This window comes from Protopterus annectens, chromosome 9.part0 (assembly GCF_019279795.1).
Source record: "Protopterus annectens isolate FY-2018-M chromosome 9.part0, PAN1.0, whole genome shotgun sequence".
NCBI classification, from domain to species: domain Eukaryota; kingdom Metazoa; phylum Chordata; order Ceratodontiformes; family Protopteridae; genus Protopterus; species Protopterus annectens.
Window position 1 is genome coordinate 1,904,484,577 of NC_056743.1, and position 25,001 is coordinate 1,904,509,577.

At 44.0% G+C, this 25,001-nt stretch overlaps 1 protein-coding gene across 3 annotated transcripts in view; it reads right to left on the reverse strand.

Moving 5' to 3' along the window:
* LOC122812312 (E3 ubiquitin-protein ligase Rnf220-like) overlaps positions 1–25,001 on the reverse strand; it is a 673,416-nt gene that overhangs the window by 133,483 nt on the left and 514,932 nt on the right. For all 3 annotated transcript variants that reach the window (XM_044084714.1, XM_044084713.1, XR_006366388.1), the window contains exon 10: positions 6,400–6,483. In XM_044084714.1, coding sequence (XP_043940649.1) covers positions 6,400–6,483 — 84 coding nt within the window. The remainder of the gene's footprint in view (positions 1–6,399; positions 6,484–25,001) is intronic.

The following is a 25,001-nucleotide window of genomic DNA, read 5'->3' on the forward strand; positions in this document are numbered from 1 at the left end:
AGTTTATAGTCTGATCTTACCAGTGAGGGATACACTTCTGGTCTGGAGCATAGTGTCCCCATGTTGGTGATGATCAGGTCCAGTATGTTTTCCCCTCTTGTGGGAGTAGTAACAAGTTGTTCCATAGCATTTGAGTTTATAAATTCTAGGAACCTTTGGGCTAGGGTGTTGGAGCTAGAGTAATGCTCCCAGTCTATGTTTGGGTAGTTGAAGTCGCCCAATATAATGGTATTTGGAGAGACCTTCATATTTTCCAGTATTCTCAGGAAGGCCAAGTTGGGTTCCTGTGTTTGGGAGGGTGGTCTGTAGCAGGCTATAAACTGGAAGGCAGTTTTACCCACAGTTAGTTGCACATGGATAGTCTCTGATGCTTCGTGCTGTGCCACCAACTTGGAGATGTGGGTATCTTTGACGAATATTGATACTCCCCCTCCTTTTGTGGTTTGGTCCAAGTTTTGGGGCCGAAAAGCTTGGTATGAGGTATAACCTGATAGTGCTGGGGTACTCTCGGGAGCCTTGAACCAGGTTTCTGTTACTGCACAGATATCGATGTTCTCCATGCTAAGGAGAGTTTTGAGTGTGTGCATCTTGAGGTTTAGACTTCTGGCGTTGAGTAGCATTACTCTTAGTTTCTTATCCCTTGTGATACCTATGGAGGTGGGTTTGTATTTTGAGCCTTGCCTAAAAAAGGCACTATGGGGGTAGCAAGAGCCTTTGCCAATATCCGAAAGCCCAGGGGTGACAGGTGCAAGCCGTCCCTAGTGAAGCATCGTGGCTTGTCGAGCATGTCATCCCAGGCTGACAGGCATTGGATCCCCTTTGAATGACACCAACACTTAAGCCAATTGTTGAAATTGATCATCTTGTCTTCATATTGTGGCATCATTCTTGGTGAGGGTAAGATGCTACTCAAGGTCAGGGTCATACCGCCTGGGCTACATGCTCAGAGAGCTCCTCTATGTCTCTTTTCATGTAGTCCAGGGAGGTACATCTCAGGTCATTCACACCAGCATGGACAATGACTGAGTCATATTTGTACTTGCCTTGGAGTGACCTGAGTGCTTGTGTTATGTGGCGGATCCTAGCGCCTGACAGGCAGCTCACCGTGACCTTCTCCTTGTTCAGCCTGGTGAGCGGGACGCCAGTGTGCCTGACGATAGAGTCACCTATTACAAGTGTATCAGGTGTGTTGTTTAGCCTTAAGGGCTGTGACTGTTCGGCACACTGGCTTTGTGAGCTATGTGTTGCACGTGTTTTGTTTTGGGGTAGCGGTTGCTTGGGTGTCTGCTTTGGAGGTCTCTGCTGCTTAGGCAGATTTTTATTTAGAGCCTCCGAGTATGTTTTTGTGTGTTTATGTGTTTGGTTTGTTGTCGTGGTAGGTCTATGTGAGACTGGAATTGTAGTGAGTGTGGTTTCCTTCTCCTCCTGACTGGTTACGCCAGTACTGAGTTGAGAGAGCTTAGCCTCCAGTTTGGCTATATGGTTGCGTCTCTCACATGTGTTGGAATTTGTTGGGAGGAGGAGAGGGTTGTCTGTGTACATTAGGCAGTTGTAACATTGCCTCAAGATTCCCAGATTCACCAGCTGGACTGAAGAGGAGATTGACAACTGACCTTTGGACATGCTAGAATAGTATTGGGAATTCCTTTATAATTGAAAAAAAGGGCCAATGGGGAACAAGGTACTCAAGGGGAGTTTGTGAGGGTGTAGTGCTTTTAATTTTTTAGAGCTGACATATAATTGCTTTAGTGAGCAAGTGCCAGGTAACTTAAATGCAATGTGTTACAGGTAACTTAAATGCAAAAACAACAAACAGTAACTTTCTTTCAAGTGAAACAAGGAAATAAGTACAGTAAGCAATGCAGATATCACTAGAGATCACAGAAGCGCTGAGAAGCCGCGTTTTAGGTGGAATTAGCTTTTCAGGGAAATAACAAGCAAACAAACAACAAGCATACAAACAAAGCTAGATTCAGCAGGCCTGGATCTAGTGTATGCTACAGCAAACAAGGTGTTCCAATTTCAGTAAGAAACAGTTAGAATAAGCCTCTAACCAGAAATTCTCTGAGCAGAAGGGCAGAGTCCAGCCTCTCCTCCCACAAGAGTGCAGACCGCAATCCTTCTTAACGTAAAATAACTGGCCTGAAGCCCAAGTGCTTAAACCAGAACTAATACACTTTTAGAATATCAATCATCTCCATGAGAATTCTTTCCATGGCTTTACATACAAGACTAGTGAGACCTATGGGTCTGTAGTCTCCAGTGTCTGTAGATGGCCCACCTTTGTGCAGAGGTATGACTGTTGCCTTTCTCCATTTAGGAGGCATGAAACCTGTTTGGAGGCTACAGATAAATAGTAATTCCAGAGGCCCTGCTAGGTCATATTTCATGCTATTTAGAAGGCATCCTGGGATATTTTCTGGGCCTATTGATACAGTGTTCTTGGTCTTAGAGAGAGAGCATTAAGAACCTGTTCCCTAGTGATAGGGGGAGTTATATTTGATGATATTTCCTGAAGGAAGGTTGAGGGGGAGAGAGGGGTAATGTTGGAGCTGAATTTATCAGCTAGGAGGTTTACTACATCTTCTGGCTCAGTATAGGTGGCTCCATTTACAATCAGCTCTGCACACAGCTGTGTATTGCCTTTTTGGTTGTGGACATAGCTAAAGAATGGTTTGTGGCTGTCCTTGACCTGAGAAGCCAAACTTACCTCAAATTTGGTTTTGGTAGATTTTATTTGACCTCTCAGTTGTTTTCTTTTTTTTTTTTTTTTTTTTTTTTTTTTTTTTAGTTTGATGAGAGTTCTTTTATCCTGCTAGGTGCCATGATTTTCTTCCTCTTCCTGTTATACAGCCTATTGATTTTGTGATTCCACCAGGGTGACTTGTTTTTTGAGTTAGTTCTGTACTTCTTCCTGGTTGGTACAGCTGCCTCTATGCAGCTATTCACATGCTTGTACAGGGTTCCCTGAATATTTCCTGCATAGGCAGAAGTGTTCTCAGGGTTTATGGGGGCTTGAAATTTTGCCAGGTTGTCACTAGCAGCAGGAGGTTAGCCTTAGAATAGTTTCTGAATATTCCAGGTTTAGCTGGGGGCCCAGGTTTTATTTTTACTTCAAAGGAGACCATTTTTCTGTCTGACCATATCAGGGAATATATTAAAGTAGGGGGTGTGCAGCAGTCTCCCATATTAGTGAGGATCAAATCCTTTATGGTTGCACCCCTGGTTGATGTATTGACTATCCAGTCCAGGGAGTTTGTGTTTACAAAATCCAGGAATCTTTGTGTATGTACATTTGGTGTTGTATAAGATTTCCAGTTAATAGTGGGATAATTAAAGTCACCCATGAATATGGTATTGGGTTGGATGATTAATGTTTCTAATAAGTTTAAATACATGGTGTGGGTTTTCCTGGGTCATAGAGCGGGACCTATAGCTTGCAAGGAAGTGGTACTGGATTTTACCCATGGTGATTTGAACATGGAGCAGTTCAAGTGCATTGTCCTGTCTGACCAGCCCTGAAGTATATTTATTTTGGATGTAAATAGAGACACCTCCACCTTTAGTCCCAGCTTGTGAAGTAGCTGGCCTAAATGTGTGGAAGGCATTGCAACCTTACACTGCTGGTGTGCTGTCCACGGCTTTGAACCATGTCTCAGTGACTGCACAGACATCAGCATTCTCTAGGGTAAAGAGAGCTTCTAGGGAGTGGAGTTTTAGTTTAGACTCATAGCACTGAGCAATAATACCTTTAGAGTTTCTTGGTTTTGATTTGCTATGTCAGAAGTACTTTCAGTTTGGCATTCCATATTAAAACTTGAAAAGGGGCTACAGATCTGCCTCTTGTGAATCATATAGATTTTTTTTCACACTGTCCTACTCTGTTACTGTTGTGTTCTTAAACACCACTGTCTTTCTAGTTGCCTGCCCCTTATATTAATTTTTTTCATCTTACCTTTAAACATCTATTGCAAGACCACTGGTTATTGAAGAGCCCACATTCTGCCTCTCGGTAGTTATCTTGGGATTAGTGCCTCTGTTTTCTCTTGGTAAGATAAGGAGTGCAGTGATACTATTTCTTGGAGACTGCTGATCACCAGAAAGCTTAATAACTGCTTTATAGATGGCAGCTTGGAATCTTTGCTTATATTCTGATTGTGGTGAGATTAGGAGCAGAGTGCATTGATTCCTAACTCTTTCCGATTAGATTGTGTGTTTGTGCGTAACATACCTGACTGGTCTGGTTGCTATTCGAGGCATCTACCAGAAAAAGGCTACAAGCTTACATACCCTTGCATCATCTGGGACAAGACTGTGGATCACCAAACAGGCCATGGCCTACTTCTCTTCTTGGGATTGGTGCTAACATTTTTCTTCTGGTGAGAGAAGAAACAAAGGAGTATTGTATCCCAACAGAGTGAAGCTGTGGCGAGACCAGCATTAGTAGTAGGCAGGCAGTAGCCATTCATGTGACTCCCCTCTTTTCATCATTCTTGACAAGATAATTCTTTGTTTTCAGTAAGTACTGCTTGATTTGTTTCTAAATTCAGAATATCTACCTAAATATATCATCCTTAAATTTTCAGGGTCTACGTATTAGTTTCCACTCAAGTGTTTGCCAGTGCTCTGTACAGACTCAGGCACCTTGACTGACATTTTTCCTGTAAAAGCACAATTGAAATTTCTCCAATACCTAGTTGCACAAAGGACAACTAATTTGCAGTGACAAGCACAGTCCACATAGTTGCAAACCGGATACTCCTGACAGTGAATGATATTCTCACTTCAACTGTCTAATCAATAAAAAAGGGTCTGTTGCTATGGATATGAACTTTCTACTGTCTCCGTTACCAACTTGGTGGATATGGGCATCCTAAGGCAATGTAGAAATTGCCTCATGTTTACTGATAACCAGTTATTTCTAAACACACTGATAGTATGTGAGAGATGTATTTACACAATGTCACAGTAGGCAAAGTTCTCACATAAAAGTACTACTAATGTCAATAAGGTTGTCAGTAGTAAACACAATGCACCCATCACGCAGACATATCAACCCACATATGCCAAGGCACTTACATGTAACCTTCCTAAACCACAAAGACCTCCTAGACAAAGTACACATAACAAATACCCTCAGTAACCCCAAATGCCCTCTTTCAACACAACACCCACATCAACACATACAGCTACATCTCAAAGAGCCTCTACCTCTAAGCCCATAAGGCAAGTCACCACACAGTCCAACATTCTAGTCATTGGAGACTCCATTGTGAAACACACTGATGTCCCTCTCACCAGGTTGAGTAAGGAGAAAGTTACTGTCAGTTGCTTATCAGGGGCTAGGATCCGCCATATTATGCATGCACTCATGTCACTGGACCACAATTACCAATATGACTCAGTCATAGCCCATGTGACTGGGCAATAGGAAGTTCACCCCAGGGATCACTTCAGTGGTCTTGCTTGACAGGAGCACTGGGAACTAACTTTAGGTGGCATGATGCCAGGGAATCTTCTTGGGATAGGCTTATATAGGCTCCAGGGCCATTAGCCTAGTACACACATATGAACCTATGAACCTCTGTTGGAGTAAATGAACTGAGATGTACTTCCCTAGACTATATGAAGAGAGACAGCATGGAGCTCTCAGAATTTCTGTCTCAGGCTGGTATGAGCCTAGCATTGAACAGCACTTTACCTTCTCCAAGGATGATGCCACAATACGAACAAAAGGTGATTAACATTAATTATTGGCTTAGTTTCTGGTGTTGTTCTAAGGAGGTGAAATATTTGTCAGCATGGAAGGAGATGGTCAACAGACCACGCTGCTTTTCCAGGGATGGTCTGTACCTGTCCCCTCTAGGCTTTTGAATATTAACTAAAACATTGTCTTCCACCATAGCACCTTTTTTAGGCAATTCCAAACTGAAAGTACTTCTGACATAGCAAATCAGAACAAAGACAATCTAAAGGTATTACTGCTCAATGCTACTACTGTTCAATTAAAGACTGAAGACAGGAACTAATGACAGACATTTGAGTTTCAGACGTCATACCCTTCAGAAAATTCATGCTAAAGCTAAGCCTGTTATTCTATCAACTTTCTACATTTGTAAGAGTAGCATTTAAAAATTGTCCCTATTTTTGGGCCTTTGTCCACCCATTATTTATAGCTTTGAACAGATTTCTTGATCTAAGAGGTTGACAGGTATGTACAATGGCTGTATGCAGCCAGTATATCTCCAGCTTACATGTATAACCAGTAATGTTACTACCACACTGCTGTCTTCCCATCCCATATTTCGTGACTACCATACAGTTCCAGTGATGCATTGTAATTTAGTTAATGGCATGCAGTCTTCCGTGAAATGCTACCTCGTTAAATTAACTTATTACCTTTTATGGGGGGCATCCAAACTTGGAGTCATTTTTTCTCTTGTTTCTTCAATCAGCAAGTGGTTTGGTTCCAGGGTTGTATGTCTGAGCAATATCTGGTTAAGGAAAAAAAAATTGAAGGCAGATAACCTATAAAGCACGTAACAAGGGCGTGGCATCACAGGGCTATCTGAAGTACTGCATTCATGGAGCCTAGTAATCTGTAAACAGGTAGCATGTTACATATACTTACATTTGGGTATGACTCAAAGTTAGACAGACTGATGATGCAGACACAAAAAAATTCATCTAAGACAATATCCTAAAGTAAAGCTACCCATTGGGATGCTTACCTGTAGCAGATGCCTTTCGCTAGGACATTTATCAAGGTGTTGACTTAAATCATTGCAGTTACTGTGGCTGCGACCAACAGTCACAGAATCCACCATTGTTCAAGCAGGGTAAGGGTAAACTACCTGAAGTGGTGACCCACACTTACAGTAGCCATCAAAATTGTGACACAGGTTAGTGGTAGCCACCAGAGATGTTAATCCACATTAAGAGAATCCAATGAGGATGTGGCCTTAGGCAAAGGCATACAGCAAAGTCAATTCATGTCAATATATCTATTGGTGTTTCCAACAGAACAGAGACTCACAGTGAGGCTATTCATTAGTGCACCACCAGGTCCAGTGTCACGATGTCCACTGGGGTAGAGACCAAGGTTCAAGTTAGCTAGTGAGAGGCAAAGATCCAGAGTCAGAGAACCCATTAGAGGTGATCCAGGATCATGTTACCCACTGGAGGCAGTAATCCAGTGATCCAGTGTTGCAATTCATAGGGTAGGGACATCAGACCAGAGTATCCACCAGGATTTGTCACTTAAAGTCAGGGTATTTATCAGTGGTGGTAATCCAAGGTTAGAATATCCAACAAAAGGCAATGACCTACAGTTGGAATATTACTTGGGGTGGTGAATCAAAGTCAGAATATGCCATGTGACCAGTAACCTAAGCTCAGCCTAATCAGGGGAGGTATTGACTTAAGCTCATGGTATCCATGGGGTATAACCCCACATCAGTGCATCCATCAGAGTCAGACTCATGGTCTGAATATCCTTCAGGATGAAGATTTGACACCAGATTACCTACTAGACATTGACTCACTTCCACAGTGTTCAGTGGGGCAGTGATCTGTGATCGTGATATTCGGAGAGATGGTCACTGACACAGGGTTAGAGAACCCATCAGGATGGTGTCCCAGGGTCAGCGTACCTATTGTAGTACTGTGGTCAGAGAATCTGCAATAGTGATCCAGAAGCACTGTCTGCTATAGTCAGTGGCTCATGCTCACAGTGTATGTGAGGGTACTGACCCAAGCATCAGTGCATCCATCATGGTGGGACAGGGTCAGGTTATCTGCCAAGGCCAGTAACCCAGAGTCACTGTCTCTAGTGCAGTAAGCTAGGGCCAGATTATCTTCTAGAAGAAGAAATTAAAGGTTAGTATACCACGCATGGTGTTCTAAAATTTAAGTATACGGCAGGGCAGGGATCTATGGTCAGGGTATTAACTGATACAATGACCCACAGTAAGGGTATCCACTGGGGATGTGGACATGGGTCAGGATGTCCCTGAGGACATGATTCCAAAGTCAAAGTATCTACTAGGGCAGTAACCCACTGTCACTGTGTGTAGTATGGTGAACCAGAATCACAGGGTGTCCAGTTAGAGCAGTAACCTTGGGTCACTGTGTCTGTTATGGTGCGTTGTGCAGTGATTCAGAGCCACGTTATCTCTTGTGGGGTAGCCTAGTGTCATTGTGTGTGTGTGTGTGTGTGTGTGTGTGTGTGTGTGTGTGTGTGTGTGTGTGTGTGTGTATATATATATATATATATATATATATATATATATATATATATATATATATAAAATGTATGTATTTATTTATTGCATTTGTTTACCGGGATAAGTCTACTGGGCCTAAAAGAGCCCATTTTCAGTGGAGGCCCAGGGAGAAAAGCTCCAAGGAGATACAGAAAAAATATAAACAATTAGTACAGAAGCAGAAACAGTGTTACAGATAGTAAATATAGTAACATATACCGAATATATACATAAAAGCAGGAATCTAGTTTGTTTGATTACAGTAATATATACAGAAAATATACATTAAAGCAGAATTCAATGAATTCAATCAGATTGATATAAACAGAGATCAGTATTATTGTACCAAAATCAACAAGTGAAGATAAAAATAAATATGGAGAAAATATGATCAGTCACTAGTAGCAAAAGACATAGGAGTTTAGTAATCATATAAGGAGAGTGAAGAGGTTAGGTTATAGAGCAGGAACATAGCCAGGAAGAGTTGAGATGATTTTTCAGTATTTGTTTGAAGGTGGTGGTGCTGCCTGTGTTTCTTATAGAAGGTGGAAGTGAGTTCCATAGCCTGGCGATGGTGAAGGAATAGAGGAGTTGACCAGCAGGTAAGGTGGGCTTATCTACTTTTAGAAGTAGATGATTTTCAGGTCTTAGATGCCTGCTGGAATGATATTTGGCATGTAGTGTTGAGAGATCAGGACAGTCTGTGGGTCTGTAGGTTATTTTGTGTGCTGTAGTTAGCTGGGTGAATGAGAGATGGTGGGGGAATTCCAGCCCCCCTAATTGTTTCAGTGACTTACAGCGGTGGGATGAGAATGTGGCCTTGGTGGCAAATTTTGCTATTCTGTTGTAACACATATCAAGTTTGGATTTTGTAGATTTTCGGATATTAGTGAGGAGAGGGGCAGCATAAAGGAGAGAGGGTAATAAAAAGGTAGTTGCAAGGGTTTGTCTAGTAGAGAGGCAAAGAAAGTGTTGGTGCCTGTAGAGCATACCAAGCTTTTGACATGTTTTTTATGTTATTGTTTATGTGTAAGTCAAAGTTAAGGTTTTTATCTATAATAATGCCTAGTAATTTAGTGTGTGGGACAACGTTTATAGTACTATTGTCTTGGGCTTGTATAGTGAAGAGTTTTTTATCAAATGGAGTGGTTTTCCTAGGAGTAAAAATTAATAGTTTAGTTTTTTTTTGGATTTAGGGCAAGATGATTGTTAAGCATCCAAGATTCAGTAGATGTGAGGGCATTCTGGGTAATTTTCTGGAGTTCAGAGCTGGAATTTGCAGTGCATATTATTGTAGAGTCATCAGCATACTGGATTACTGAGTATTGCGGGAGAGTGGTGTGAAAGTTGTTAATAAAGATGCTAAATAAGAGAGGACCAAGCATGGAGCCTTGGGGTACCCCTGTGGAAGTATTGAGGAAGGGAGAGTAAGACTGTTGCCATTTGGTGGGTTGCTGCCTATTGGAGAGATAGCTGTTGTACCATTGTAGGGTAGGGAGAGAAATGTGGAGGGTGGATAGTTTAGAGAGTATGATAGTGTGAGAAATGGTATCAAAAGCTTTGGAGAGGTCAAGGAAAAGTGAAGCAATTATTTTACCAGAATCCCATGCCCGGTTAACTGTATCAAGGAAGGATAAGAGGGTGGTAGTGGTGCTGTGTCCTGGTCTGAAACCATGCTGAGTGGGTGATAACATTTGATTTTCAAGCAGGTTGTTGAGAAGTTGGGCATGGGTGCATTGTTCCAGTATTTTAGAGAAGGGTGAAAATATTGCTATGGGTCAAAAGTTTGTGGTGTCTGTGGTGGTGCCACCTTTGTGTAAGGGGAGAATGAATGCTTTTTTTCCAGATGTCTGGGACAAGGGATTCTTTAATTGATCTGTTAAGGAGTATGCTGATGGGATAAGCTATAGAGTTTGCTGCTAGCTGCAGGAAGTGGAGGGGTAGATTGTCAGGGGCCAGAATACAGGGTTTTAGCTTAAGTAAAAGTTTTTTTATTGTGCTGGTGGTTATGGGGGAGAATTTTAGGTTAGGGTTAAGGGTAGGCTTGTTTTCTGGGATGGTTTGGTTATCAGCTGACTTGGTGGTGGTGCTGTTAACTGTAGGAAAGGTGGCAGTTAGGTTAGCGATGGTGTCAATGAAGTAGGAATTGAAGAGGGGGGCAAGTTCAATGGTGGGGTTTATGGGTCAGGGGATGGATTGCTTTGAGAGCCTGGGTGTAATATCTGGCTGATGGAAGATCAGAATTTTTGGGGATTATTATTTATTTTGTGGTTGTGGCTGTGAATTATGACTATCAGCTAATCAGCTACTTGGAATTGTACCTATTGCTTCAACTCCCAACCTTGATACCAACCTCAGGTTCCGGGGCCACTGGTGAGGACAGAAGGAGAAAGGTAGATAAGCAGCACTGCACTAGGATTACCCTTGGCTGGGATCACCTTCAGACAGGGAAGGGGAATGACAGGAGTAGCATCCTGAGAGTAGAGCTGACTGGCACCTACAGCATCTTCTTTCCTGCAGCCTGGCTTTTTCCTAAGCCATAACTACCTCCCCAACATGCATGAAGTGTATCGGTCTGGGACAGGATATGAGTAGTGGCTATGAGCCCCTGGGGTCTCATGGTGGTCATGCTTTTTCTGTCTCCTGCCTTCCTACTGCAGCATACTTTCTTCAAGTTCCAGCTAACGTCAGAACTTACAGATGGATGCTTTGCACATTCCTATCTACCCATGATAGGACTGACCACCATGATAAGACCACCTATCCTCCTACCCATGATAGGACCATCCACCATGATAAGACCACCCATCCTCCTACCCATGATAGGACTGTCCACCATAATAAGACCATCCATCCTCCTACCCATGGTAGGACCATCCACCATGATAAGACCACCCATTCTCCTACCCATGATAGGACCATCCACCATGATAAGACCACCCATCCTCCTACCCATGACAGGACCGGCCACCATGATAAGACCACCCATCCTCCTACCCATGATAGGACCGGCCACCATGATAAAACCACCCATCCTCCTATCCATGATAGGACCAGCCACCATAATAAGACCACCCATCCTCCTACCCATGATAGGACTGTCCAGCATAATAAGACCACCCATCCTCCTACCCATGATAGGACTGTCCAGCATAATAAGACCACCCATCCTCCTACCCATGATAGGACTGTCCACCATGATAAGACCACCCATCCTCCTACCCATGATAGGACCATCCACCATGATAGGACCACCCATTCTCCTACCCATGATAGGACCAGCCACCATGATAAGACCACCCATCCTCCTACCCATGACAGGACCGGCCACCATGATAAGACCACCCATCCTCCTAGCCATGATAGGACTGTCCACCATAATAAGACCATCCATCCTCCTACCCATGATAGGACCATCCACCATGATAAGACCACCCATCCTCCTACCCATGATAGGACCAGCCACCATGATAAGACCACCCATCCTCCTACCCATGACAGGACTGTCCAGCATAATAAGACCACCCATCCTCCTACCCATGATAGGACTGTCCACCATAATAAGACCACCCATCCTCCTACCCATGATAGGACCATCCACCATGATAAGACCACCCATCCTCCTACCCATGATAGGACCAGCCACCATGATAAGACCACCCATCCTCCTACCCATGACAGGACTGTCCAGCATAATAAGACCACCCATCCTCCTACCCATGATAGGACTGTCCACCATAATAAGACCACCCATCCTCCTACCCATGATAGGACCATCCACCATGATAAGACCACCCATCCTCCTACCCATGACAGGACCGGCCACCATGATAAGACCACCCATCCTCCTAGCCATGATAGGACTGTCCACCATAATAAGACCATCCATCCTCCTACCCATGATAGGACCATCCACCATGATAAGACCACCCATCCTCCTACCAATGATAGGACCAGCCACCATGATAAGACCACCCATCCTCCTACCCATGATAGGACTGTCCACCATAATAAGACCATCCATCCTCCTACCCATGATAGGACCATCCACCATGATAAGACCACCCATCCTCCTACCAATGATAGGACCAGCCACCATGATAAGACCACCCATCCTCCTACCCATGATAGGACCAGCCACCATGATAAGACCACCCATCCTCCTACCCATGACAGGACCAGCCACCATGATAAGACCACCCATCCTCCTACCCATGATAGGACCGGCCACCATGATAAAACCACCCATCCGCCTACCCATGATAGGACCGGCCACCATGATATGATCACCCATCCTCCTACCTATGATAGGATCGGCCAGCATGATAAGACCACCCATCCTCCTACCCATGATAGGACCATCCACCATGATAAGATGACCAATCCTCCTACCCATGATAGGACCGGCCACTATGATGAGACCATCCATCCTCCTACCTATGATAGGATCGGCCACCATGATAAGACCACCCATCTTCCTACCCATGATAGGACCGGCCACTATGATAAGACCACTCATCCTCCTACCCATGATAGGACCGACCAGCATGATAAGACCACCCATCCTCCTACCCATGATATGACCGTCCACCATGATAAGACCACCCATCCTCCTACCCATGATAGGACTGGTCACCATGATATGATCACCCATCCTCCTAACCATGATAGGACCATCCACCATGATAAGACCACCCATGATAGGACCAGCTACCATGAAAAGACCACCCATCTTCCTACCCATGATAGGACCGGCCACCATAATAAGACCACCCATCCTCCTACCCATGATAGAAGCATCCACCATGATAAGACCACCCATCCTCCTACCCATTATAGGACCGGCACACCATGATAAGACCAACCATCTTCCTACCCATGATAGGACCAGTCACCATGATAAATTCACCCATTCTTCTACCCATGATAGGACCGACCACCATGATAAGACCACCCATCCTCCTAGCCTAGATAGGACCAGCCGCCATGATAAGACCACCCATCCTCCTACCCATGATAGGACTGGCCACCATGATAAGACCACTCATCCTCCCTACTTTGTTGTCAAGTGCCAGAGCCATTAAACAGACTGAGGTATCCTGGGCCATAATCAGTGCTTTATCCCTGTGTGCCACAGGTGACGGGTCAGTATTCCTTCCATGATTACATAGAGTTAGGATATTCACCAAGGCATAGCCCATAACTAAGGTATTCATTCTGCTGACCTGAATCATGACACTATTGGTAGCAGTCACCTCAGGTGTGGGTGTCTCTTGTAAGTGTTGATCTCTGGTCAGGAAATCTATTAAGATTGTAATTCAGAGTTAACAATAAAACTGGAATAGCTGGAGGATCACTCAGGTACCTGGAGCTTAACACTGAGTTTCCACTAGCCATCTCTGCATACCTGCTGTAGGTGACAGTGTTAATTGAATGCACCTGAGTGTCTAGGAGGTGATGTGACAACCCAGTGTGTGTGAGAGAAGAAATGTGCATATGGCATTGCTAGTAATCATTACACACTGCAGCTTGGGAATGGGTTGAGGAGATCTTAACAAGAAAGCGTCCCCTGGTCACCATGCATAATGTCAGCTGTTTACAATTAATTCCAGCTGAAGGGTATGAATTAAGGTTTTGTTGCTACACATGAGGACCACATAAAAGGAAGGAAAATGCAAGCAACAATACCAAAAATGACAACAACAACAGTCTAACAACATATTATAAGGTTCTTCTTTACTCTAAAGATGCTGTTAAACTGTCCTTTAAAATCATTACTCATTTCATAGCTAAATTCATTGTTTTTATGTTACCAGCTTGAATGCACCTTCTTTTTAAGCTGGAGAGTAAAATTTTGTAGAATATATAATACCGATGTAAATAAAGTTTATTTCAAAAATAAAAGGCATTTATTTTATAGATGTTGATGGATGCTATAACTGTTAATGTTGTAAGTTAACTAGAATCATATCTATAAACAACATACTCTGGTGCGCTTACCATAAGGAAAATAAACAAACTGCTCAATGCTTGCATATGTAAATAAAACTTATTGCTAGGAATCAGAAACATATCTACAGATCCACAATGTCATACAAGGCCAGTTTGAGGGCTTGTGTACACAAGGCGGACTAGTTTATTATTAGCAGGTGCATATCTTCACATAATGACTTGTAGAAAATTAACCTGAGTGATGTTTGCAGAATCAGAACAAGCATAGTTCAGAGGTCATCACATCCTTGTCTTTCTGCTTGTAACAGCAGTCCATTGCTGGGGAAACAGGTAGATTCCAGGGGTACATTTACAAAATCACAGCAAATTCATAACTGTTCTTTTTATAAAATGTAATGGTTAACTCATTCACATTCTGGTGTTATCTTTCTGCGTCAGTCCCGGACAGCGTGGCCACCTGAATGAGAGAATTTTTCTGCCTTCAGTGCTGGTATCTATGTGAACTTTCCTTCCTACATGCTGGTGTCTGTGGTCTTCAGCAGATGCTTTCAATTAATTTATTGCACAGATTTCTATCTGCAGCCAATGTCAGACATCCACTTTTCAGTGTCACTAGTCACAACACACTCCTAAGCACCACCACGGTGGGCAAACGTGGTAATGTATTTACAAGCTATGGGTAAGACAGAACCAAAAGCTGTTGTATCACATGCTCCAGCCATGTGCATCACTACATCACTCCACTCTGTAGTCTCTTGCTGTACTATACAGGGCATACATTCCATAAACAGCTACATGGTTGCCTCAGTGGTCAGTGTGCCATTCCCCCAGATGCTGCCTTTGTTGCAGGCATTATATTCAGTATTCTTTTCACTTCAGATCACAATGCAATTGCTGCTCAATTCAGAATGTAATAAAATGCTGTCATCATTACAGAGCAGAGCATAGTACGAGCAATGTTCTGAGCACTTCAGAATAGGCTGTGATACATTAACTGCCTTTGTCACTTCTGAACAGATCATAGTAAACTTCCACTGTCATTCCAAAGCAGGTTCCAGTAAGCATGCCCTTATATCTTCAGAGCAGGTCACTGTGTTGTTGTTCTCTCAGAGGAGATTTCAGTACGCACAGAGTTCTCGTGGTATTAGAATGGTTTACCATGACTTGCTTGAAGCTGAATTGCTTGTTTTGCTTTTCTCAAACATGTTGGTTTGAGGTACGCACATTTCTTTATTGCTTGTTGTCCACTGTGGAGTTGTATTTTGGCTTGAAGTATGCACAATATCTGCAAACTCTTATACTGGCAAGCACCAGAGAAAGAATCTGAAAAAGAGAATTTTTTTTTTTTTACATTTTTATGAATGATCACTCTTTCTTGGAGATAGAGTCCCCTTTTTGTAGGAATGTATAAGTAAGTTGATGCATGGAGCAAAGCCCCTCACATGGGGTGCAGATGACATTATCCTTTGCTAAAATGCTTATTTTAGTATATTGGGTGTCATTTCCATGAATACTCAAGTTGCTTTGGTTTAGAAAAAGTCACACTGTGCTATAATCATTTGTAATAGCCTCGCCAGCCTTATCCCTTCCGATCACACTGCACACTGTGCTATAATCATTTGTAATAGCCTCGCCAGCCTTATCCCTTCCGATCACACTGCACATTGTGCTATAATCATTTGTAATAGCCTCACCAGCCTCATCACTTCCGATAACACTGCACACTGTGCTATAATCATTTGTAATAGCCTCGCCAGCCTTATCCCTTCTGATCACACTGCACACTGTGCTATAATCATTTGTAATAGCCTCACCAGCCTCATCACTTCCGATCACACTGCACACTGTGCTATAATCATTTGTAATAGCCTCGCCAGCCTTATCCCTTCTGATCACACTGCACACTGTGCTATAATCATTTGTAATAGCCTCACCAGCCTCATCACTTCCGATGCACACTGTGCTATAATCATTTGTAATAGCCTCGCCAGCCTTATCACTTCCGATCACACTGCACACTGTGCTATAATCATTTGTAATAGTCTCGCCAGCCTTATCACTTCCGATCACACTGCATTGCTCACATTTTCTTCATAGGTTGTGCTGGTTTGAATCTACACATTGCCTTTATGATTTTAGGACACAGCTGCAGTTCATTGGCTGTTTTCACGGCTTCCAAACAGGCAAATATATACAGATTACTTTCATCACTTTACAGCGAGTTGCAGTTGTCATTACATGTTCTGCTGTCATCCATGTGATACCCAACATCTTTAAGACTCTACAATGTCATGATAGGCTAGACTAATTGCTTTTATGCAGACTAAGGTGGGTTTTGTACTGATGAGCCATCAGTCACTGTGACCAAGCTGACAAGACAGAGGTTGGATTTTATGTCATTTTCTTCCAGTTTAAACTACATCACAGCTCAACAGCTGAGGGCTGGTTCAGCCAGTCTTGCTAGAAGGGTATCTTAGGTGCCACATTTTGGGTCATTCCTCTTTTGTTTTGTCATCTGTTGCATTTTGAGCACCATATTAGTGCTGCTGTCATATTCAATGTGGAGTATGTGGTTCTGTGACACTAGGGCAGGGGCAATATCCCTAAACACCCCTTTTGTTTGGTAATATTTCACCAGTTGTAATGCTGTTGCACCCACAATAGATTATGAATAAATGCAAATGGCTGAATACATGCTTTTGCAGCCCTGCACCAGTTTGTGCAACTTTCAACCCAGACCTCATTCTTTGGCTCGGGCAGTGAAAAAATGGATTCCTCCAGGTACCTGGGCATCACTTCAGAAATGCATCTCTCTTTTCATGCAGTTGAAGGGTGGTACCACACTCCTTGTTAAGAGGACTTTGTTCATTGTTTTGAGCAGAAAGTTAGCAGAGGGCCTTTGTGTGTCATTTAATCCATGACCTGCTCCCACCTGCTCACCTGCCTCAGCAATGTTTATTAACGCTCTACAGATGTGACCAGTGCAGTATCACCCAACCAAATGCATTATTACATTGTCCTAGACTCTGTCTTCTGGATTACTAGGAACCTACCGTAGATTTGTAATAATTTCTCCTCTGCATGAGCATACTTTGCTGGTGTCTCTTACCCTCCTGCTAACCCATGCTACAATACAAGGCTGGCTACATAACTGATCCTGGGCAGGTAGCCTTTTATTGCATCCCCCAGATACACATACACAAATATCTGCTTCCCTTGTTTTACCTTTCTACAGCCTTAGAATGTGTACTACACAAAGCCTTCCCAGAGTTCTTAGGAACCTCATCCCATCACGTTATAACTGTTCTCAGTTACATAAGTAGTACCAGATGGTTCATTCGTTGGGCTGACATCTCTGAGAAGGCTGCAGTGTCTTATAGTTTTCTCAGACTGCAATGTGGCTCTCATCTGCAAGGCATCATTGACCTGAAGTCCACTCTTGCTTAGCATTTGGCTAGCTATGACTCTCTCTGTGCTCCTGCTCCACACCATTCTTTTCATGACCAAAGTGTAAGTTTTACATCTCCAACAGCCAAGCTGCTAACTCTTGTGAGTCAGTATGTGACTGCTAAGCCCCAAACCCCAAACAGCTATACCTGTATCACTAATCTCTTATGCTATAGCTATTTTACTGGCAGGTCAGATCATGTCCATACCTATATCGTTCTTACTTCTTGTCTTGCACTGCCCTTTCCCCACATTCAGAGTGCCCCCCTCCTCATCTTGTCCTACTTTGTTCTCACACTGCACAACTGTCACATGACCCCATCACCACTTCCACACACTTACGTGCCACACTACACATTCCCAGTTCATCTCCCAGACACCCCCATTCCCACTTCCACATGACCCCATCCCCAGTTCCACACCACTTCTCCCAGTGGCATACAAACACCCTACTTCGACTGCTGCAGTAACTTGATTCTCTTGCAGACACTGTTGATGTCCTTCCATTTCACTGCTCCAGTATTCATAACATTAGGCATCACCTGCCTAGGACAGTATACCAAAGCCTTAGGTTTCTTTAAGGTATGTTGTATGTCACATGTATTTTCCTCCAACAGCATAAGGCAAAAAGGTGACATCTGGACATACAATCATCAGAACTTCTTTGCCACCAGTCCAAATGCCATCACTTGATCATTGGTCTGAATACATATGTTCCATTGCATAAAGGTGACATCTGGACATACCATCATCAGAACTTCTTTGCCACCAGTCCAAATGCCATCACTTGATCATCAGTCTGAATACCTATGTTCCATTGCATAAAGGTGACATCCGGACGTACCATCATCAGAACTTCTTTGCCACCAGTCCAAATGCCATCACTTGATCGTCGGTCTGAATGATGTTCCATTGCTGGATTCAGTGAGGTGATGCAGATAAGTTGGGGTCCCTTTTTTACTTGTCTTTTTGTTTTGTTGCTTTTGGAGCTTCATGTCATCCAAGAAAGGTAAATGCCAGTGTGGGAGGCAGAGTCCTCATAAAGACCGCCATGAACAGTGTGTGTTTTGCCTAGGCACTTTGCATGACAATACATCTTGTTTCATCTGTCAGGCTTTTGTACCTAAAACTTTGCATAGTAGACTTTCTTCTTTGGTACTGTATCTTAAGAATCAATGTCTTAAACTTCTCGCAAAAGATATGATGCAGGGAACTTCCAGCTTCGTGGGACAACCATCAAGGAAGAAGAAGGCCAAGAAGCCTAAGCCAGAATCTTCTGCCATTCAGCCTCCACTGGATGTCTCTCATGAGGTGAATGAATTCCCAGAGGTTTGACCAAGATGGAGGCCAGCAGGGATCCGGCTTTAAGTACATTCAAGGAGCCTTTACAGACGTCTGATTCAAACATTTAGAGGGAACCATGGTTGATCATTTCCAAGGGGCTAGGAGTGTTCCTCAGATTTTAGTCAGACAAGAAGTCTCTACTACCATTATTGGATGCCATCCTCAATCAGAGTCTTCCAAGTTTTATAAGGCAACTGTCCCACTGAAAAAAAAAAAAACTAAACATATTTCTCCTGCCCTTAAGGATCCACAGTGTGAGTGGCATGCCTTCACTCAGGGTTTGTTTATTGCTTTGATGGCACTGAAACCTCCTCAGGGTGTTTCTGTTCCAGCTCCCCCTTGGTCCTCTACTCCCCTTAGAAGACCCAGGGAATAGGATTCTTCTGAGGTGGAGATGGATTTTGATAGGTTCATAGGTTCATAGGATGATACCAGGCTACTGGCCTGGAGGCCCTTATAAGCCTAGCCAAGAATTTCGCCCATGTTCCCTCAAAGTCAGCACCTGTTTCCCCTATCCAGCAGGGACACAGGTGGAATCCCAGGGGTGTATTTTCTGTTTCCCATCCAGTCGTCCAGGTTCCTCTTAAAGAGGGCTAGAGAAGTGCTCTGCTTGACATGGGAGGGAGTCTATTCCACAGATGGGGGTATCTTTGGGACACAAATCTATCCCGCCAACAAGTTGTATTAATGTCACAGATCAGGTTAAGGCCTTGCATGTGGGTTGCACAAATGGAGTTTGTCTTGTGGATATGCAGCAACTCCAGCAAGGCTGGGTCTGAAATGGCCTTGTAAGCCAGATACAGGTCACCTCTTAGCGGTCTGTATGAGACTGAGTAGCAGGATGGAGCTTTTAGCCTATCTGTATAGGATAGGTGTTTGACATCCTGGATTTTCCTGGTCGGAACCACTGTGGTCTCTCCAACTGCTGCATGTGCTTGTCAAGGTACATGTCAAAGGGGGAATTGTACTCGATAATGGGTCTGATTAAGGAGGAGTACAGGGATGTTATGACCTCCTTGTTCCTGGATGAAATACCCTTATTTATGAGGTGGTCCATGTAGAAAGCCTGCCATCCAATGGAGTCAACGTGGTGGTCAAAAGTCAGGTTGCTATCAACCTGGGTGCCCAAGTCCCTCACGACTGGTTGCATGATTAGTACACTGTTATTAATGTGATAATTAGCGGGGATGCCATTTTCACCAAAGGGGATAATGATGCATTTCTTGGCATTCAGTTTGAGGCCATGCTTCTGGCACCAGTCATTAGTTTGGCTAAGGCCCTCTTGGAGGATTTTCACATCACTAAGGGAATTTAAGACAGTGTCCAGCTTGCAGTCATCTGAAAACTTGGTCAGCCACAGACCACTGGTTTTGGCTTGCACCTCAGAAAAATATATCCCATAGAGTAGAGGCCCCAAGACTGATCCTTGGGGTACACCTCTCATTACGGTTCTACTACTAGATGTGGCTTCCCCTACTTTGACTGAGTGGGTTCTATCAGTGAGACAGTTAGCTACCCATATGGTAACATACGGGTTGATTCCTAGCTGGGAGAGTTTATCTATTATGCCAGAGTGGGGAATAGTGTCAAAGGCTTTGGCTAGGTCAAGGTAGGTGGTGTGCACCATCTTCCCCTCATCCATGGCTTTGGTGACTGTTTTGAAGAATTCAACCAAGTTTAATAGGCATGATCCCCTTTGACAAAACCAAACTGTGTGGGTTCAAGTGTTTGGAGGTTGCCAATGTCCTTATTTATAAGATCCATGATAATGTGTTCCATGGCCTTGTGGGGGTCAAGTGTTTGCAGGTTGCCAATGTCCTTATTTATAAGATCCATGATAATGTGTTCCATGGCCTTGTAGATCAGGCTAGTTGGGCTGATGGGCCTATAATTGTCTGGGTCAGTGGACGCTCCACCTTTATGTAGAGGGATGACAGTGGCTGTCCTCCATTCAGCTGAGATGAAGCTGGTGCTAAGGATTTGGTTGAATAGGGTGTATAATGGAGCTAAGAGCTCATACCTGAGTTCATGTAGGATACAGCTAGAGATGTTATCAGGTCCCATGGAGACTATATTTTTTTGCCTTTGAGAGGGCATTAAGGACCTCCTCCCTGCTGATGAGAGGAGGGGGGCAGGTGTTGGGGATGTCCAGGTTTACTGATGGGGACAGGGGGTGAAGTTTTCAATGAACCTGTCTACCAGCAGGTTGGCTATATCTATGGCGTTTGTGTATGTGGTGTTATTGACCACCAGTTCAGAGCAGATTTGGGAGTTACCTTTGAGATTGTGGACATATGTGAAGAAGGCCTTGTGATTGTCCTTAATGGATGTGGCCAATTTGGACTCAAAGTTAGCCTTAGAGGATTTCACCAGTGACCTTATTTGCTTCTTCAGAGAAAGGAGAGATTGCTTCCAACTTAACACCTGCTCCTACTTTGCCCTGGACAGCATTTTTTTCCTTTTATTACAGTGTTTATTACAGCTGCCCACCACACAGGTTTACTCTTCCTTGAGGAAGATGATTTGTCCCTGTCAGGTATTGTTGAGTCCATACAGCTATGTAGGTGCTCATATAGTTTTTTGGTCTAGGCTTGGACATTAGTGCTAGTTCCAACTGATGAGACAGTGGTTGTGAAGCTGCTTATACCTGCTTTCAAGAGATTGTACTCTGCTTTGGAAAAGTTTTTTCATTTGACCCTGACAAGGAGAGGGGGGGTCAGAGGTGATGGTGACTTCAAAAGTGATCGCTTTATGGTCGGATCTTACCAAGGAGGATGACATTGTAGGAGTGCTACTGTGGTTACTCATGTTGGTTAGGACCAGGTCCAGGATATTTTCACCTCTCGTAGGGTTGTCAACTAGTTGATCCGTTGACGAAGTCAAGGAAACTCTGGGCATTCATGTTTGGGCTAGAATAGGTCTTTCAATCTATGATTGGTAATTTAAGTTAAACACGATCAGGGTAGAGGGTTGAATCTTGATTGATTTAAGTAAGCCAGATAGGTGGAGTGGGTGTCCTGAGTCATGGTTGGGGGTATGCAGCTAGCTATTATTTGAATAGGTGTTGTCAACAGTTAACTGCACTTGGAGTGTCTTCTGTGCGTCATACCATTTGACCAGCCTGGAAGTGTCTATGTCTTTGATAAATATTGAAACTTCACCTCTTTTGGCTTTGTAGCCCTCCATTTGGGGTCTGAAAGGATGGTAGGATAAGTAACCTGGTAAGGCTGGGGTGCTCTCCACAGTTTTGAACCAGGTTTCGGTGAATGCACAAATGTCAGCATCCTCCAGGGCAAGGAATGCTTGCAATGAGTGCAGTTTCATGCTAAGACTCCTAGCGTTTAGCAGCATGACCTTTAAATTTCATTTATAAGAATTTTTCATGTTGGTAACTTTGTGGTCATGACTTTTCTTAAAAAACGCACTATGGGTGAGGCAAGAGCCTTTGCCAGAAGTCTAAAGTGCAGGAGAGACAGATGAAGGCGATCTCTGGCAAAGCATGGTGGTCTGTCAATAATGTCCTCCCAGGCTGTCAGGTACTGGATCCCCTTGAAATGACACCAGAAACTAAGCCAATTGTTAAAGTCAATCATTTTCTGTTTGTATTGAGGTATCATTCTGGGTGATGGTAGGGTGCTGCTTAAGGCTAGGGACATACCTGCCTGGGACACATACTCAGTGAGCTCTATATCATTCTGGGTGATGGTAGGATGCTGCTTAAGGCTATGGACATACCTGCCTGGGACACATACTCAGTGAGCTCTATATCATTCTGTGTGATGGTAGGATGCTGCTTAAGGCTATGGACATACCTGCCTGGGACACATACTCAGTGAGCTCTATATCATTCTGAGTGATGGTAGGGTGCTGCTTAAGGCTAGGGACATACCTGCCTGGGACACATACTCAGTGAGCTCTATATCATTCTGGGTGATGGTAGGATGCTGCTTAAGGCTATGGACATACCTGCCTGGGACACATACTCAGTGAGCTCTATATCATTCTGAGTGATGGTAGGGTGCTGCTTAAGGCTAGGGACATACCTGCCTGGGACACATACTCAGTGATCTCTGTATCATTCTAAATGGTTGTAGGGTGCTGCTTAAGGCTAGGGACACACCTGCCTGGGACACATACTCAGTGAGCTCTATATCATTCTGTGTGATGGTAGGATGCTGCTTAAGTCTAGGGACATACCTACCTGGGACACATACTCAGTGATATCTATATCCTTCTGTGTGATGGTAGGATGCTGCTTAAGGCTAGGGACACACCCGCCTGGGACACATACTCAGTGAGCTCTATATCATTCTGGGTGATGGTAGGATGCTGCTTAAGGCTACGGACATACCTCCCTGGGACACATACTCAGTGAGCTCTATATCATTCTGTGTGATGGTAGGATGCTGCTTAAGGCTACGGACATACCTCCCTGGGACACATACTCAGTGAGCTCTATATCATACTGAGTGATGGTAGGATGCTGCTTAAGGCTAGGGACATACCTGCCTGGGACACATACTCAGTGAGCTCTATATCACTCTGTGTGATGGTAGGATGCTGCTTAAGGCTAGGGACAAACCTGCCTGGGACACATACTCAGTGAGCTCTATATCATTCTGGGTGATGGCAGGATGCTGCTTAAGGCTAGGGACATACCTGCCTGGGACACATACTCAGTGAGCTCTATATCATTCTGGGTGATGGTAGGATGCTGCTTAAGGTGAGGGACATCCCTGCCTGGGACACATACTAAGTGATCTCTATATCATTCTAAGTGATGGTAGGATGCTGCTTAAGGCGAGGGACATACCTGCCTGGGACACATACTCAGTGAGCTCTATATCATTCTGAGTGATGGTAGGATGCTGCTTAAGGCTAGGGACATACCTGCCTGGGACACATACTCAGTGAGCTCTATATCATTCTGGGTGATGGTAGGATGCTGCTTAAGGCTAGGGACATACCTGCCTGGGACACATACTCAGTGAGTTCTATATCATTCTGGGTGATGGTAGGATGTTGCTTAAGGCTAGGGACATACCTGCCTGGGACACATACTCAGTGAGCTCTATATCATTCTGTGTGATGGTAGGATGCTGCTTAAGGCTAGGGACACACCTGCCTGGGACACATACTCAGTGAGCTCTATATCATTCTGAGTGATGGTAGGATGCTGCTTAAGGCTAGGGACATACCTACCTGGGACACATACTCAGTGAGCTCTATATCATTCTGTGTGATGGTAGGATGCTGCTTAAGGCTAGGGACATACCTGCCTGGGACACATACTCAGTGAGCTCTATATCATTCTGGGTGATGGTAGGATGCTGCTTAAGGCTAGGGACATACCTGCCTGGGACACATACTCAGTGAGCTCTATATCATTCTGGGTGATGGTAGGATGCTGGTTAAGGCTAAGGACATACCTGCCTGGGACACATACTCAGTGAGCTCTATATCATTCTGGGTGATGGTAGGATGCTGGTTAAGGCTAAGGACATACCTGCCTGGGACACATACTCAGTGAGCTCTATATCATTCTGGGTGATGGTAGGATGCTGCTTAAGGCTAGGGACATACCTGCCTGGGTCACATACTCAGTGAGCTCTATATCATTCTGGGTGATGGTAGGATGCTGCTTAAGGCTAGGGACATACCTGCCTGGGACACATACTCAGTGATCTCTATATCATTCTGTGTGATGGTAGGATGCGGCTTAAGGCTAGGGACATACCTGCCTGGGACACATACTCAGTGACTCTATATCATTCTGGGTGATGGTAGGATGCTGGTTAAGGCTAAGGACATACCTGACTGTGACACATACTCAGTGAGCTCTATATCATTCTGGGTGATGGTAGGATGCTGCTTAAGGCTAGGGACATACCTGCCTGGGACACATACTCAGTGAGCTCTATATCATTCTGTGTGATGGTAGGATACTACTTAAGGCTAAGGACATGCCTGCCAGGGACACATACTCACTGAGCT